The following is a 17,498-nucleotide window of genomic DNA, read 5'->3' as shown; positions in this document are numbered from 1 at the left end:
TTAATTTTTTTTTAAAAAATACATTTTTATGAGTTAAACTTGAGCTAAAATTATGGGCGGGAATCTATAGACAAATATTTAAAGTTGACACCATCTTTCACTTAGGCAACTCAAGTAGGCTTTGTTCAAAATGACAAAGCAAAACCTAATTACGGGTATTTAAAATGGACAAAGTATCTAAGTGAAAATTGGTGTTAACTTTAAGGAAAGTTATCGGGGGAATAAATTAAGATTGACAATTTTATATTTCACAATTCTATATGCATTTTTTTGGGGTAAGTTATGCAGAATTCTGAATATGTACAGTAGGTAAATCTTTGTAATCAGAACAAAGATCTGTTTTTTCTTCTAGTATCTCAGTTGTTTGAAAATCAAAAGGCAACATCTCAATGGAGCCATCAATTTCAGTGTGTTCCTGCTTATCATATATGACTCCAGATTCAAATCTTAAGCGTCTTTCAACGGCAGCCTCAACCCTCTGTTTAAATTCATCATCTGTGCTAGCCAACATATACCGAAGCTTGAAGTTTACACGGTTCTCCACCATAATCTTGTGTCTAGGAATTATTCTATCATCAAGTGAATAGCTAAAAAACCTGTAAAATAGACGTCACTTTCGGTAGAATAGAGGGATAGCAATATTGGAAGGACAGTTTCATTGAATGTCATATATACCTTGGAAATTCAATAAGATCCTGCAAAGGCCGAACCATCATCCTTCGCAAATAACGATACTTAGGGCGAAGGATATCTATATTGTATGTCAGTAACATTGGAAAATCAGCAACCATTTCACCTAGTTGTCTGAGAGTTATGCCAAGGGAAAGAAAATACTTCACATTGTGATCCAATTTATTGGCAATGCTGCATCCCAGAAGCTCTGGTCCTAGAGCTATCACCTTTCCAATGTTCCTCTGGGAGACACCAGCTTTTGTCAAAAGAAATATGACCTATAATAAGATAACCCGTATCAGTTTTGCTCCCACTCTTTAAGTGGCAAGCAGTCTAGTAGCAAATGTAGCCAACAACAAACGGAAACGAGATAGAGTTGTATAGTTGCTCTGATTCATAAATCAAGTCTTAGGTTCATGTTATAGGGATTGCATTATCACCAAATACTACTAGACAGAGGAACCCAACAATGTTGAGAGAATTCAGATGAAACATAAACAGTTCAATCAGGAAAAGGGAAACAAACCAACCACTGGACGTATCTTCTTGTAGAGGCTGAAAGTGAGTAACCTGGGAAACCTGACAAGCACATTGCCAATAGCATCTTGTTGGACACCTATGTCTCGTAAAAATTGAACCTTCAACAATCAAGAATGTAAAGTCATTAGCAGGGAAAAAGAAAAGGGAAAGGAGATATTTTAAAACAAACAGAAATTGTAGTAGATATTTTCTGATTTGGAGGTATAAAATGCACTGCAGAAGTTCGACTTGTCAACAGAAACTTCAAATCAAAGTGAAAAAACTTGAGTTGCCTCATAAATTGAGATTTAAGTACTTGTATTTTGATGCTCCGACATCTAATGTAGTGCCACACATGCCAAAAGTAATAGCATACCTTAGGCACAATGGTGATCTCGAAATCAACACAGAACAACACTGGCCTGGTAACAAGAATTTTTCTCATACCATCTTTTGAAATCCCTAGGTAGTAAAAGTACTTGACAAGAGGCTTGAACTTCTCTTCAATACCACAACCCATCAAATGGGGTTTAAAAGCTAATAATCTTCCAACATCTTCATTGCTGAGGCAAAACTCCTTGAGATATGCAACCTGGATGAGCATAAATCAAGTTTCAACGAGAAGAAAAGTCGGAATATAAGATTTCATTCTAAAGTTAAATCAACCAAGTGGCATGTCATAGCCACTTACAACGTCAGTCTTCAGTGCTTTTTGCACCAAACATGGGAAAAAACAAGATAGCCCATTTATGTAAAGAACAGTAGAAATAGGTTAAATCAGGCACCTTTTGGTTCATCTCTTCCATAGAGAAGTACCCAAGCACCTTAGGATAGTCAAACACCATGGTTCCAAAATCCTTCTCATCCATTCCCATATCAAAATAGAAATTTGTACGAGACTCTAGTTCTTCCATGCTGAAGGACAATATTTCAGGACATCGGCCTACAATATACCCTATCCAATCTCTCTTCACACCCTTGTACTCCAAATATCCAACGATTTCGTCCAATTCCTCCAAGCTTCGACCCAAAACATTACCCTTAGCTCTAATCATTACAAGCCCAATAAATCTTCCCTTCACATGAATTGACTTCAACCACTCAGCCAAACGTCTTATTGATTCAAGATCTCCTCTGGACTTGCAAATGAGGTTTGCAATATGAGGATATGACAATTCATTGTGTTTTAACCACCTGCAAGAAACACAGAGTAGTTTGGTTCCAAACTAGATATGCAATATTACAACACAGACAGTGGAGAGCCAGGAGTTCATACAAGGATTCAAAAATGTCACATCTGAGATATGAATCCATGACAGAAAGCAAAATTTTGAACCTCCTTTTCCACTTCACAAAAACTTTCCCTTAAAACAGAACTAGTTCTTGCCCTTTATGCACAGTTGAGAATTCAGTTGAACCTCCTGCCTACAAGTTGCTTAGTTCCGTCCCTAAATGCATGAATTGCTATTCAACAATAATACACGGATTTTCACACATTCACTGCCAAATTTAGGTCAAGAAATTAGCTTATCTTAATAGAGACAATATACATAATCGTATTCCACATTCTATCCCAAGTTTCATGCATAAGCAAGTATTCGTTATAGAGTCTTGTAACCGAAAATGGAAGTTATATTAGTATTTGCAGAAATTTATTCTAGGAATCAACCTTTGTATTAACAATGCAACTATGTAGTGAGCAAAATGTGTATAAACAAACTTCAATGTGCATATTCCTTTGTACCTCACAATTGGCACGACACCAGAGTCATCTATGAAGGCTCTGGCACGAACATTGAATGATGAACCCAAGAACTCAGGCATTTGCTTCATTGAAGCAGCTTGAATCATCACATAATCTATAAAATCAGGCAACTCGGAAACCAAATTCGTCGAATAGGTAATACTAAACCTTCCCTTTCTCATTGCTTCTTTAAAAATCTCCACTGTAACTTTCCTCCTTATCTCAAGTGCCTTTATGAGCATCTCATCATCATCAAATCCACTTCCTTTTTTAGAATCAAACAAAGAGGAAATTGGGGGCAATGAAGTATTCACATCAGCGTCAGTAGGGGATTGAACATATAAAGAACCTGGAAATTGAGGGGTTCTTTTCCTTATCAGTGACATTTCAAGAACCTTCTCTTTATCTTCTTCCAGTACAGCACAGTCTTGTTTTTCCGGTTCAGCTGAACCGGGTAACGGTTCTTGGTATTCTTCCTGTTTGAGGTAACGGAGGAGAACAGCAGAGGATTTCGAATTGTGTTTTCGAGTGATACCCTTTTCATCATTCGATGAAGTGGTGGTGTTGGCATCTGTTTCTTGATTTTTAAGGTGGGGTTGCTGGTGGGTGGAGAAAATGGTAAAAGAACGACGGCGTTTTGGAGAGAAGTATACAATGGTGGGTAGAGTAGTTTGGTGTTGTTGGTTTATGGATTGTGGAGTGAAGAAGAAGTGATGGTGATGAAGCTCACAAAGCATCTTCAATGGAGGAAACTTGAATTTGGATAAAGCTCTGCAAGTATCTCATTAGAGAGAAAAAGAATAAGTGGTTTTGGTTATTCATTAAAACCCAAGAAGTTAGACAAAGCTATACTTGAGCACCAGAAACAAAGATAAATTGCACTTGCCCTCACCTAGTTTAGGCTGACCAACTAAACAAGTCAGACAATGTAATTACACTAATTGCACCAAATTCATTTATCAGGGTGACTTTCCAAACGGGCCCTAAGTCATAGTTTAGGGGTGTTAGTGACAATTTTTACATAATTCACGAGTTATTATGTCTTATTCCTAATATTTCCTTTATTTGAATTTGTTTGTCTTACTTTACTATTTAGTTTATTTCGATAACTCTTTGATTCTAAAATTTTACATAATATACTTGACAATATAAGATTAAAGTGCATTTTGATATATTCTTCATATCTTTATTTTAAGATCTACAAGGTTCAAAAGTCATCTATTATCAAGTTTTTTCCAAGTAATATTTCTCTGTCCCAATGGAGTACGCCCCCCTTTTTAGTATATTCCCAAAAAATATCAATTTTATATTTTTAAAATAATTTAATTATAAAATTTATATCTTATCTTCATATAAAATTATATATGCATACACAAATATTTAAAATTTATGTTATATCATTTGATTTTTTTTCTTTTTATACTATCTATTCAACCAAACTTTATCCCATAATTGGGACATAATGTGTAATACTATTAAGAAAAATAACTCTCAAAATATTAAAATTATTTTAAATCATATTTTTTTTTTAAACTTCATGTTCAACTAATTTTATCGCATAACCATTTCAATTTAAGGAGTATTTTAATTTGACATTGGTGGTCGCATTTGCATTTCACCACATTTGTGTGTGTCTAATTGTAATAAACGAAACATAAAAAGGTTCCGAACACAAAGCAACGCGCGTTCTCGTTAAGTCAAGAATCAAGAATCAAGATTTAGAAACATTGAGAGAGGAGACAAGCAATTGGAATCAAATAAGCAAACGAAGATGATAAAGGGAGTGATCTTGATGAACGATAAGGGAAAGCCCCGTCTTGCTAAATTCTACGATTATCATGTAAGTTTCTCTAAACCCTTTACATTACAAACAAGAACACAAAGATTAAAATTATTTTTGTTAATTTTTTATTCTTTCTTAAAATCAATTATTTGTTGTAATGTAAGGTTAGCCCGCAGAAAAGCAGCAAGAGCTGATTCGAAGATTATATGGAGGTTGTATTTACATTTGATTTCCTTCTTTCTTTTGTTTTAGATTGTCAAATTCTTTTTGCTTCTGTAAGTATAAAGATTGGATCTTGATCTGTGTTTTTCTGCCAATTTCATTTTTGTTAGGGTGGTATTTGAAAAATGTTTTTTTTTTAACTGTGGTATCTGGGCCAGCTTATGCGCATTTAGAGTCAAAGGTGAATCTAGAATTTCTAGAACATGAGTGCACCACTAAAAGAAGAAAATAGTATAGTAAGTGGGAACTGATCCCTAGTCCTCTAGGTAACCACTCAACATTCGACTTTCTTGTAGCATGGGTGCCAACAGGTGCCCATATTTAGGCTATAAATATGCCCCTGCCTAGACTAATTCCGTGAGATACCTGTCACCTCCCACCAACAATAACTACCAGGTAACATGTAAGAAATCACGTAGTGGTTTTGAACATTTATATTAAACCTAGTGATGTGAAGATTTACTCTTTTGTTGTTCTGTATGGTGATCAGTGTACTGTTGATTGTTGTGTAAATCATTAGTTGTGATTATTTTGTGTTCAAGTGCAGTTTTATCCAGTAGAGAAGAGAATGTAAGCAACTTCGTCAAGGTTGACTCCCTCTTTGGACCGGTATGTGTTTTCCTCTTGGCTCTCTCTATATCTCTCTGAATTTGGTTTTCTATTTTTCTTTTTGGTTTTTATCATTCCTCGAAAGTACATGTAAAACAAAGGAAAGGGTTGATCAATCTTTTTTCGTCATCGTTTCTTTATGCTAACCATTGCTGAGATTCTGCTTAACCTGAATAGCTAGAGAGATTCACATCTTGTGCCTCCTTACATACAGGATGCTCGACTTGTGTACAAGACTTATGCCACACTACATATTTTATTCATATTTGACAGCTCGGAGAATGAACTTGCAATGCTTGATCTCATGCAAGGTATATCTACTCAAGCTCTGACCATGCTGGCTATAAGATATTATATCGATTAATAGAAGAGCTGTGACTCATTATCAAAAGGTTACATTATACAACAACATACCCAGTGAAATCCCACAAAAGGTTACATTATGTATAAGTAAATTGAAAGCCAAATATCTCTTCTTTGATAGAGTTTTAAAGTAATTTGTGTTTTTCTTCCTTCGCACTGGGAGTTCAGGCGCAAAACTCTTGCAATGAAACAAACTTGTCACTGAGGCTTCCTAACGATTTCTTGCTTGTCGCCTTGCGGTATCTGTCGGTTCCAAAATATTAAGATTGAATGAAAAGTCCTACCCTTTTAAAAGAAACTTTAGCAAATGAAAATTTATCACACATGTATCTTTTACTAAAATAGTATAATATGGGATATGAGAGAAATATGCAAGTTTGAGCATCATCGTGTCTTATGGTGGTCTGAGATCTTTGATAGCTATGCAGTACCACTTTCAACATCTAAAATTTGGTGGGAGTGCTGCTATTAATTTTCGTCGAGCTGTACTATGTCATAGGTCTTCATAGGAATGACAGGAGTGAGTTTGTGGTCACTGCTAAACATTTTCTAAAGTTTTTACTTGTGATAAGTGTGTGTATTTGTGCTTCTGATGTAAGCTAACTGAACACAATTTAAGAACTCCGTTTGTAAGACCAGAGCATATTCTGATCATTTTATTTTACTTCAATGTATATCTTATCATTCTCCAAGATTTGCTAACTTGAATGATGTTGACAATATTTTTGAGTTTCAGTTTTTGTGGAGACAATGGACAAGTGTTTCAGCAATGTACGTGAACTTGATATAGTATTCAATTTCAATAAGGTTGGTCTTCTCTCTGGTTTAGCATCATGAAGTATGTATCACTAAAGTTATGTAGTTGTTCAGTGACCTGATTCCTTTGGGTTTTGTGGTACTTGATATATTAAAGAAACACTTGTGTTTTGGTTCATTGTTTACATCAACTTTGGGGATACAAAATAATTAAGACTTGGGATACCTTAATCTCCAAATATCTCAACTGGAAGTTGACTCCCCCTGAAATAATGTTGATCTAAGAAGCAGAGCTACTGTGCTAATTGATTAGTTGTAAGTGGGCCATTCTGGAAACAAAGGGATGCTTAAGTATATTAGGGCGAGCTAATTCTTTTTGTACATCAAGAGTTTGAAATATAAGAAGTGAAGGTGGTGAAATTTCAACGTGGCGTTTACTTCTTTTGAGTTAAGTTGATAGGTATTACCAAATGAATTTGAGAAACTATTACTCTTCTTAGGAATAACCGTAACTAATCAAAGACAAGAAAGAGTGACTGGCCTGTAGATAAGATGTTATTTGCATTGACATTCTGCTTCCATAATTTAAACTAAAAATGTTTGAGACTTTGCTGATGTATTGAAGTTTTGCAGGTGCATGCTATATTAGATGAGATCATTTTGGGAGGTCAAGTTCTTGAGACAAGTTCCTCAGAAGTGGTGAAGGCTGTTGAAGAAATCTATAAGTACTCTCCGAACCCACTATGTTTCTTTTCACTTTTGTTTATTACTCACCAGACATAGGTCAAGATGCTATAAACTATATTTGTTCAGGATGGAAAGAGCTGCAAATTCAATCATGGCAGTTCCATCAATAACTAGCTGGCAAGGTCGATAGCACATGTTGACTTTGGTAAGTTCTGTAGGACAATTCAGATAATCTATCAGGGAGTAATGATTAAATAGTGCTACCAAATTTGGTTTCAAGTGGTGCTGGCAATGATCAATGAACTGGGCACTGTATTTGTCAACCAAGTTGTTGAACTATTACTTTTTGGTGCTTGAAATTTCTGCACAAGAGTTTTCGGATAGCTACAGTGCTTGCAAGTGAACTATTCGACTTTTGTCTACAGAGTTGTGACGTTCCAAGTTTTATCCCATTTGGAAAAGTTACTTGAAGTGAATATATGAAAGTTTATAAGTGCTTCTTCAATATGATATTTCCTTTCAACTAGTTGTATCTATTACATTGTGTTTGACTTCAAGCTTTCGGCATATCAAAAGCTGCATATATACATAAAAATGAGACTCTAGGGACATGTGCACTTGTCAAATCATTATTGCATAGATGATTTTGAGTTGATTAAAATCAATTTGGACGTCCCTTTTTTACTTTTACTTTTTGCTTATTTGAGGAAAGGGAAATTTATCTCAAGACCTTGTAAATGTTATAGTGCCATAAGGCTATTTCTGCTGCTTACGGTTTGATTTATGGCATTTGACCTTTATTTCATCATGGTGAGACATTCGAACACTACATGATTTTGGTCTGTCGTCTGTCTATAAACCATATAAGCCAAAATTTCTAAACTACCCATTGCCTAAAAGAAACCATTGTTAGAGGACCAAGCATATGTTTTGCTGCATTTCCTACGAAGAATGCTTCTTCGTTTGTCCTAATTTGAACAAACTAAACTATTATTTCCACACCCTAGTATCGGATGACATACCTCCAGGCCCGTCATTGGTAAAATTTGCATGTTCCTATGATTTCCCTAAAGAGTTGCTGGTAAATGTCTTGTCTTGGTGGATAGAGTTACTTGGTACTTGTTGCTGGTGGATTAGTCAAGGTGTGTGCAAGCTAGCCCGGACGCCGCGGTTATCAAAAACAAAAATGTTATACAGATACAGGTTCCAAAGTTTTTGCTTGAACAGAACTGTGATCAACTCCTTGGTCTTAAGAATTACCCTTATTTTTGTTGCCTAAGTGTTGAATTTAAAATATTTTTTTTCATTTAGGTGAGGATGTATTAGAATGAAATCTTGGATCCAAGTGCATGTCTTAGTAGTCAGTGAAAACCATAAGATGTTAGTGTTCAAATCGGAACACAGGCAGAAAACACAGTGATTTCTTTCCATCTATCTAAACGTTAGTGAGCAGAGTTAAGTTATACCCCATACGAGTGCTGATGGAAATAGTTGAGGTGCCTGCACAGGTCAGTCAAGAACCACGATTTTGAAAATGAAAAAAGCTAAGAGTAAAATCTTGTTCTTGTGTATATTCTGAAATGTGTACTGGATTTGACTATGGCCATATTCAGCCCCACTCCTCTTTTTACCCGTCTGCTGGTTTAGAACCTCTGCATATATATACACTGGACTGTCTTTCAAGTAGTACAACACCTGCTCAAATATAAGGAGTACAACCAAAATTAAAGGGGCAATTTATGGATTATGGTCCAGCTGTCTGGAAAAATTTCATCAAACCATAACATAGGCAACATCAATTATTGTCCTCTACTATTGCCTATTGGTTCTTGGCCAAAGTCTTTTTAAGTGCATCAACTCACTGCCCAAACCTTCCATGCCATTCATTTTATTTTTTTCTCTTCAAGGCATTAAAGTTGATGGAATTGCTGGGGTCATTGGTGAACTGGACACTATGAGTCTGCAACATCAAATAGTGAATAACATTTAGTGTTGACTCTATCTATATGGCTATCACAAGGGGTAGCGACTACGATACTCTATTCAGCATTCAATAATTTATCATACTATTGGTGTGACCCATCTGAAATAAGTATCTTCCAAATAAATGTGAGTATTTCAATGAACCATAATTGTCCTTTTTTTTTTGTTAGCATGTCGATAATTTTCTAAATTAGATCTGCTTAATCTAGAAAAGTATGTGCAATATTTGAAATTATCTATTTAACCATACTAACTCTAGGTTTCTCCACATCTAACATGTCGATTCAGAATTCTGAGTCACACTTGAGCAAGTGATGTCCTGAGTCACACTCTAGGTTAAATCATGTTCACGTGAAGCCAATAGCCTGTGTTGAGACTCTTATTTTTATATTAAAAATTCATTATATATACATAAGTATTTGAATTTGAATTCAGTTGTTAATGTATATTAACTTTGAATTCACCGTAGAAATTCATAAACTTTAAATTTTGGATCTGTCTCACGTAATATTTAGCTAGTAAAGGTTATATCACCATCCCAACTAACAACTTGAATGAAAGTAATAAATAGGATATATAATACTTATAACAAAAGGACGGGATTGTTTTAACTTGTAAAATAATGGAGTGTCCTAGTTTACTTGTTTGTTAAATGAATTTTTATAACATTTACTATTAACCACGTGAAGCATTTTCAACAAGTTGGTCCCATGGTCTAGTGGTCAGGACATTGGACTCTGAATCCAGTAACCCGAGTTCAAGTCTCGGTGGGACCTTATTTTTTTTTTCTTTGTTCTGTTTGATTTTTCTTTTCCCACTATTTCAGAGAAAATTTAATAATAGAAAAAAAAAAAAAAGTAAATTGGTAGATGCATACGACTTTTCTCTCCGACTTCTCAACAAACAGAGAGAAAAATAAAATCAGACGATGTTTCGGAATTCATAATTTTGTATTTTTTGTGCGAACAAATTGTTTGAATTGAATACTATTTTCGTAGAGGTTGAGTATACGGAAAACATAACAATTACACTAGATATGTTGTTGTTAGATTTGGACTATGATCTCTTGTTCTACGACTGTCGATGCCAAACCATCTGTCAAACTAATAAAACAATGGTAGACCAGAATCAGTGTGCACAGAAATTGGCACGAGACCAAAAGTTGTAAGAAGCAAAGCAAATTCAGTAACAAGAAAAAGGAAAGAACAATGGGATACTCTTTTTTTTTTTTTTTTCCCTCTCCTCCAATTGGAAAATGAAAGATTGTGTATAATTTACATTCCATGGAGAGACTAGTAAAAGAGAAGAATTATAAGAAAAGAATTGGAATTTGGAAGCAAACATAAACCCCCCAAAAACAAAATTAACAAAAAGAACCACCACCACTACTAAATCCTGTTTTCCAACTCTATCCCCAGAAAAATAAAAAGAACTTAAAATCCCAAAACCCCAATAAACAATTTGATGTTTGCTGTCCCCAGGTAAACTATGCATCTCCATTTTCAAGATCAGGGCAAGATAATGGCTTGCAAACTCAAGCATTCCGGAAACGGAGAATGTACAAGGTGTCCCCAAACAAAAATGCAACCTTAATGCAGATCCTGCTGCATTATTAACAAAGAATTAATGACAATCACCCTCCCTTTTACTCCGCCTGTGGTCCTCTCTCTACATCGTGCTCCTCCAATGGCTCGGGGAAAATCTCTTTGGACTGTCGTCTAGTTGATGAAGAATGACCGTTGTTGTCCCCATTAGGACCACTTCCTTGAGAGCCTGTTGTTCCGGATTGCTTCAAACTACTTGTTCCTTCCAACTTATGTGCTGAAGCTGCAGCAGGTACGGCTGCTACATCTGAGGAGCTACGCCAGCTGCCAAACAGTGCAGCGTTCCATGAACTTCTCGATGAAGTTGCTCTAAGTCTTGCTGAGCTAGTGTGTTCTTCCCTAACTACCTTCAAAGGGTTTTCCAAAGCTTTAAGGATGTATCTCATTAAGGGTCTCCTTGACGGTTTGGGATTGAGGCAGGATCTGGCAACAATAGCCATCGCCCATACTTCCTCTAATAAATCTTCGTCTATGATTAAGGAAGGATCCACAATGTTTGTGACAAGTTCTTTATCATATATACTAATGTACTTAAGCGTACCATCCAACCACTCTTTCATGCTGGCGTCATTGGATGCACTGATACCTAGCTTGCCAGTTACTAGCTCGAGCAAAACCTTTCCAAAACAGTAGACATCATACGCACAAGTGGCACTAGGTGTACCTGTCCATTCGGGTAAGAAAGAATATTAGGACGAGAGGAGTAGACTTTGAAGTATTCCCTAGTGATAGTTCAAGCAACAAACATCCCACAAAAAGTAAAGCAAAACACCGCCATCAAAATCTCCAGTTCTTTAGGCAGTACAGTTCAATATACAGTTGCCCAGCCCTTTACACTCTTTGGAATCAGCTTTATATCGTAAATTTCCACCTAATAGTCTCACTTATTCTTACTTCTAATGAGAATCTACAGTTTTGATTTGTTGCCTAGACCAATTTAAGGAAATTTTACCCACCAACAAACAATACTGGAAATGTGACGCAAATAATTTTAAATAGTTACTTACACCAATTTAATAAATATTAAGAATATCCAAGTAAACTCTATTTAAAGAAAGTAGAACTAAATAAAGTTGCACATACCTGATGCACCTTGTTCCGACGTCCTGCAAATAAGAAAGGGAGAACTATGTCAATAAGCAGTATAAACTATTAAACAGTTACTGGTTGAAAGAATATAACAAAACTTTTGAGATCATGCAACAAGCTTCGACAAAAAGCTGGAAAAACAGTGATAACCATTTGTAAGACAGGAAATACATATGGAAAAGTTTTCACTATAAAACAAAAGCTTTCTGGATTACTGTGATCAGTGGTCGTAAATTCAATTTCTAAAATGAGAGAACCTGGAAAGTTTTAACAGAAGCTATGAAGATTAAAATAATAGAATAGAAGGCCTAAAATCTTTGGCATCTAACATGGGACTTCAAACCAATTTTTCACATGCCATTATATCTAGGTCGTTCCAGAAGTATTTAGTACCACAATACAAAATTTAATAATTTCCTGCATTCAATGTGTAGGCATAACGAGAATAGGTAATAGTTAAAGCTAGACAATGAGAGTGAGAAATAGTTAAACTTACTTCAGCACAGGATGGAAAGCTAAAAGAATGAGAACTATGCATTCCCTACCAAATAGCATAACCAACAAATTCTCCTCAAGCGAAAACATGTACATCAAAGGACTATGTTTCATGGATTCGGCTACGCATGCATATCCCATACATGAGTTTTAAGTATCCAGAAAGGGTACATACAGTTTTTTGCTAATTTCTACTTAAACAACAACACCCATGTGACACCCGCTAGACATAGGTAAATCAAGGCAAAAAGATTCATATAACATAGAAAAGGAATAATTTACTGAGGGATAAAACAAGTAATTAACAAGTGGGTGATGGTCTTTCAGACTAGACCCACTGTTCTTTACAGTGTTCCTTGCAACTTGAATACTGAGAAGAAATAAGATTATATGCAACTGCATGACAACTATCATCAGGACTAAACTAGTCAGAGCCTATATTACAAGTTTTTCTAATTTAGAAACAAAGCTAAAGCCCTTTTGTATAAGAACAGATAACGAGATGACAAGGTTAAGAGCCGCATGAACGTTAGGATTCTCATTTATATCAGAGCTAATAAATATACACCAGAAAGACTTGAGTGGCAGCAAAACTGTGGAACTCAAATCCAATTTAGAAACCAGGCCAAAGTAGTTTCTATAACATCAAATTGGAGATACAAACATATTAACTATAAAACTGCCTAATTTTAAGATCCATCATGGGAGACAAATATTGAAACAAAATTATTGAACATTACATAACAACCTAGTAGTAATAGTGGTTAGCCTTCGAAAAGAAAAGGATGGTTAGAACACAGAATTTACCAACAAGTACTTACTGTGGAAATCTAAGCAGCCTGGAAATTCGGTTTTGATGGCTCTCTCCTTCTTGTGCACAGGCCTCATTTAGACTCCCTAGCCGTACTTCGAACTTATCATCAAGAAGTATGCTGCTTGCTTGAACATCTCTGCGAGAATAGTAGGCATAGGAAAAAGAAGATGTCACTACATGATGCACTAGCAAAATTCTGACAGAAATAAAGTTCTTTTTTTGGGCGGGTGGGGGGTGGGTTGTTGAGGGAAGAGTTGAATCCAAGAAACTAATTCATGCAATTAAATCATTGAGAATTTCATGGTGAACTGCAGCAGAAAAACTATGTGGACATTTAGAGAAGCATCTCCTTTGGAAACTCCTTCTGGAATGGATATTCGGTTCAAAAAGTCTATTAGATGCCCCATGAAAGGATCTTTTGTTTGTAACTGAGAAATCCTCCCAGCTCTTTCGGTGCACGGTCCAAAAGTCGGTGGATAATGGGCCCAGCCCTCTACCTTTCTCCACTTAAATACCAAGCTTTAGTCTATGGTAGGATTCAAACTGATAACGTGAGCTTAACCCACACATAATGAGTTGTGCTCTTGCCACTAACCCAAATCCCTAAGGGTTGCCCGGTGAAAGATTATTGGTTGAACCCAAAACATGCAGATGAAAAGTTTTAGAGAAATAAGATAGTTCAGTGACTGGCTTAGGTTCCATGGAGATAAAAGGTACAAAAGATGAGGAGTATCACATGCAGACTACCTTTAGTTGATTAAGATTGATGGGATTGTGTCGAGGTGTGCACAAGCTAGCCCGGGCACCATGGTTATCAAAAAAAAAGGATTGATGTATGGAGAAGGTTCAATAATAAGAAAAGAAAAAACTTTAAAAAAAAACATAACTGTTCTTAGTTTGAGAAATTTTCTATTTCTGCATTCACAATATCTCTGCACAGTAGAAATATAATGTCATCAAGATCTTCTAAGGCCACATCCCTCATACCGAATCTAACAATTGAAACTGCCTAGATTAGAGATATCGCAGACATGCATGGAACTATAGAAGCTGAGCTTACAGCAATTTTAGAAGTGCATGGCTCTTGACGTTACATTGCTAAGCCCTAAAAGGACAGGTTTTAGGTTTCCTAAGCTCTTACTTTTATTACATGCAGGTGTAGCTCATAAAGATAGTAAGTGAAGCCCTCGAGTTGATAGAGTCAAGCTCCAGGTCCAAGATATTATGGAGGCTATTCCTTATGTGATGAACTCTGTATAATGATAGTCTCACGAGGCAATAAACATTACAGATCTCCAACTGATAGCAAATCAGAAAACCATCAACCATGCATTGCCTCCTTTTATAAATCCCGAGAAGCTAAGAGCGAAGCAGACATCTAATATTATCATTTATAAATAGGCTTTAGATGATTTTTAGTCGACCAGACATGGGCACAATCCATAAAGTTGCAAAGCACCTTTAACATGCATAGTGTTTGCGCTGCACTGAATTTTTGGTTGAAAATTTGAGTCTTTTATGGGAATCTTGTCCCACCTAATTCAGAGACACGAAATACACTGATGATAGGGAAATATAAGTGCACATGCAAACATGGAAATCTAATAGTAAATCACATAAGTCCAGCATTACTATTCAAAATATCTCAGATTAACCATAAAAGTGGTGGCACATGGAAGTAAGATAAATGTAATATGACAAGCCCTTGATACCTGTGCACTAGAGGCGGGTTACATTCATGATGTAGATAAGACAAACCCTCAGCAGCTCCAATAGCAATTTTCAGTCTTGTTATCCAATCCAATGACTGCAAACTATCATCATCTGAATTGTTTTTTCTAAACAAAGAACTGGAAAGATCTCCATTTGGCATATACTTGTACACCACGAACTTCTCATTCTCATTCTCCAAACAGTGCCCCATAAAAGGTACTAATCTGGAGTGAGAAACCTTGCTGAAGAAGTCCAATTCTGACAAGTATGCTTCATTCCTTGCAGACTGCACATCTATTCTTTTGACAACTATAAGTGTCCCGCCTTCTAGGGTGCCACGGAAGAGATCACCTGAATGACCATGCTTCATAAGATTTGCATCATTGAACTCACCTGTGGCTTGAAGAATCTGCTGGTAGGTAAATGCATCTCCTAAACTTGAAAAATTCAATGATACTCCAGGTGCAGGAGGTGGTGGACTTGAACTGGCAGGACCAGGCCCAACCTCAGTGGCTCTTTGATTCGTGGCACCACGTTTGCGGGTGCAAAAAATCAGCAGAAATATACAGATAAAGACAATTGCAAGTAATCCAACGCTACCCAGAACAGCCGCCAATATGATTTTATTTCTGTGACTCTTTCTGTTGGATTTGGAAGTTGGAAGAGGCTCTGTGGCATTTGGCTCTCCAAAATTATCAAACAACAAGCCACGCCCGCTATAAAAAGAAGCACATTCGCTCCTATTCCTTTGACTTGTCGCATTTTGGAGGCAATTGCTACTAATTGACACGTTACGTTGTGCATAATCTGGGAGTTTGCCTTCAAAATAGTTTCCTGATAGATCTAGAAAACTGAAGCTTCTGTTTAAGGACGGCAAATTTCCATAAAACATATTATGAGAAAGATTAAACACTGCACCAGTGGCATTGACAGCAGAGCTAACATTTGGCAGAATACCAGTGAGGTTATTCGCAGAGACATCTAGGAATTGCAACCCAGGCATCGACCACAAAACATTAGACAACGATCCAGACAGCTTATTATTCCCAACTGCCATACTCTTCAAGTTCCGTAATCCTCCTAATTCAGGGACCACTCCACTTAGACTATTGAAGCTGAGGTTAAGATCAACCAAATTAGAAAGGTTACCGAGTTGGGTGGGTATCGAAGTAGAAAAGCTGTTGTCAGACAGATTCAAGGATTTCAACTGAAGCAAAGTCCCAATATCTGAAGGAATAGCCCCATTGAAGAAATTTGAAGACATATCAAGCAAGGTAAGGTTCTTCAGAGAAACAAATGTATCAGGAATAACCCCAAGAAGCTTATTATGTGAAAGATCAAGACTTGATAGGCGTGACAATTGACCCAAACTTCGAGGCACTTGTCCAGTGAGACCATTGTTGGACAAATTGAGAGTAACTAAACTAGTCAAATTGCCAAGGGATGGAGGAATAGGACCAATGAGGAAACATGACCTGAGATCAAGTACCCGAAGAGACACAAGCCTAAGACCAAACCATTCAGGAATAGAACCAGGAAGTACAAAATTGGAAGCGTTAAAAGATTCCAAAAGAGTCAAATTTTGGAGAGCATCAACTGAGAATTGAGGGGTTTGACCCCCAGCTCGAGTACGTTTAAAACCAGATATGTTGATCTCAGTAACTCGACCATTCTTGCAACGAATCCCAGCCCAGTTGAAACAAGGGTTGCCCTTTATAGGCCATTCTTTGGCTCTTAACCCTAAAGAAGATCTCAGTTGAAGCAAAGCAAATTTCTCAGCTGAAGAACTAACCCTCTGCTGAAATGTAGAGTCAAACAGCAAGAAAAACACAAAACAAAACAAAACCACTCTGTCCTGTTGGTTCACCATTCTTGCTCAACCTTCATTTAACTTCGAAAATTCTCGTCATTTCTCAAATATATATAAATGGGCATCTCTAATTTGTTATACCCCTTCTATATCATAGTGATTCTTGAAATAAAAAAGGGAATATACATTCTGTGTCAGAAAATTAAAGGGCTTACCTTTTTTGAGTGAATCAACTAAGCTTTTGCTTTGATTCTTTGTTCTTGATAAAGCAAAGAAGAGTTCTAAATGCTAATCCCTATACTGTTTTCTCTCTACCAACTCTTTTTCTTTCAGTTTCTTCAGTTTGATAGGTAAGAGAGAAGATTAAAAAAATGGGTTCTTTTTTTGTGTGTGTGAGAAAGTGGTGTGAATGAAGAAAAGAGGAGAAATAGTAGATGTAGAGAGAGTGAGTCAATCCTAATTCTCTCTCTAAAAACTCTGTGTGATTAATTGGATCATTGCTGTACTGTTCATTACTGTAATCTTGAAAATTTAACAGAAGAACACAAAAAAGATTGTATTTTTTATGGAAAAATATTTACCCCTTTTGGAAATAATGCTGACAAAAAGTGAACTTTTTTCGCCGCCGTGGACGG

At 36.3% G+C, this 17,498-nt stretch overlaps 3 protein-coding genes and 1 non-coding gene across 4 annotated transcripts; 2 read left to right on the top strand and 2 right to left on the bottom strand.

Annotated features, from left to right (window-relative positions):
* Window positions 1–226: 226 nt before the first annotated feature.
* LOC125847699 (transcription termination factor MTERF2, chloroplastic) lies at window positions 227–4,100 on the bottom strand. The gene is made up of 7 exons (XM_049527368.1): window positions 4,076–4,100; window positions 2,936–3,716; window positions 1,977–2,385; window positions 1,568–1,783; window positions 1,203–1,310; window positions 676–950; window positions 227–596 (listed from the first exon to the last, which is right to left on the bottom strand). The coding sequence occupies exons 1-7, from the start codon at window positions 4,098–4,100 to the stop codon at window positions 281–283; spliced, it is 2,130 nt and encodes a 709-aa protein (XP_049383325.1). The 3' UTR covers window positions 227–280.
* Window positions 4,101–4,615: 515 nt separating this feature from the next.
* On the top strand, window positions 4,616–8,184 carry LOC125873771 (AP-3 complex subunit sigma-like). Its single transcript, XM_049554835.1, has 7 exons — window positions 4,616–4,775; window positions 4,888–4,930; window positions 5,488–5,549; window positions 5,764–5,860; window positions 6,649–6,719; window positions 7,302–7,393; window positions 7,482–8,184. Exons 1-7 carry the CDS (start codon window positions 4,707–4,709, stop codon window positions 7,543–7,545), a joined length of 498 nt encoding a protein of 165 aa, XP_049410792.1. The 5' UTR covers window positions 4,616–4,706; the 3' UTR covers window positions 7,546–8,184.
* Window positions 8,185–10,042: 1,858 nt separating this feature from the next.
* TRNAQ-CUG (transfer RNA glutamine (anticodon CUG)) lies at window positions 10,043–10,114 on the top strand. Its single transcript has one exon. It is a non-coding gene; the product is annotated as a tRNA-Gln (tRNA).
* Window positions 10,115–10,822: 708 nt separating this feature from the next.
* Window positions 10,823–17,243, bottom strand: LOC125858820 (probable LRR receptor-like serine/threonine-protein kinase At2g16250). The gene is made up of 4 exons (XM_049538820.1): window positions 15,053–17,243; window positions 13,348–13,476; window positions 12,026–12,048; window positions 10,823–11,606 (listed from the first exon to the last, which is right to left on the bottom strand). The coding sequence occupies exons 1-4, from the start codon at window positions 16,921–16,923 to the stop codon at window positions 10,984–10,986; spliced, it is 2,646 nt and encodes an 881-aa protein (XP_049394777.1). The 5' UTR covers window positions 16,924–17,243; the 3' UTR covers window positions 10,823–10,983.
* Between the last annotated feature and the right edge of the window lie 255 nt (window positions 17,244–17,498).

The sequence above is a fragment of the Solanum stenotomum genome, chromosome 1, assembly GCF_019186545.1.
Source record: "Solanum stenotomum isolate F172 chromosome 1, ASM1918654v1, whole genome shotgun sequence".
Classification (NCBI taxonomy): domain Eukaryota; kingdom Viridiplantae; phylum Streptophyta; class Magnoliopsida; order Solanales; family Solanaceae; genus Solanum; species Solanum stenotomum.
This window is presented reverse-complemented; position numbering and strand designations above follow the sequence as displayed.

Coding starts and splice junctions, on each gene's coding strand:
- LOC125847699 (XM_049527368.1), bottom strand. CDS start 4,100: ATGCACTTTAATCTTATATTGTCAA. Junction 1,784..1,976: donor TGGAAGAGATGAACCAAAAG/GTGCCTGATTTA, acceptor ATGCTCATCCAG/GTTGCATATCTCAAGGAGTT. Junction 951..1,202: donor ACAAGAAGATACGTCCAGTG/GTTGGTTTGTTT, acceptor ATCTTATTATAG/GTCATATTTCTTTTGACAAA.
- LOC125873771 (XM_049554835.1), top strand. CDS start 4,707: ATGATAAAGGGAGTGATCTTGATGAACGATAAGGGAAAGCCCCGTCTT. Junction 5,861..6,648: donor AATGCTTGATCTCATGCAAG/GTATATCTACTC, acceptor TTTGAGTTTCAG/TTTTTGTGGAGACAATGGAC. Junction 6,720..7,301: donor TAGTATTCAATTTCAATAAG/GTTGGTCTTCTC, acceptor GAAGTTTTGCAG/GTGCATGCTATATTAGATGA.
- LOC125858820 (XM_049538820.1), bottom strand. CDS start 16,923: ATGGTGAACCAACAGGACAGAGTGGTTTTGTTTTGTTTTGTGTTTTTC. Junction 13,477..15,052: donor AACCCGCCTCTAGTGCACAG/GTATCAAGGGCT, acceptor CTATTCTCGCAG/AGATGTTCAAGCAAGCAGCA. Junction 11,607..12,025: donor GTCGGAACAAGGTGCATCAG/GTATGTGCAACT, acceptor CCGAATGGACAG/GTACACCTAGTGCCACTTGT.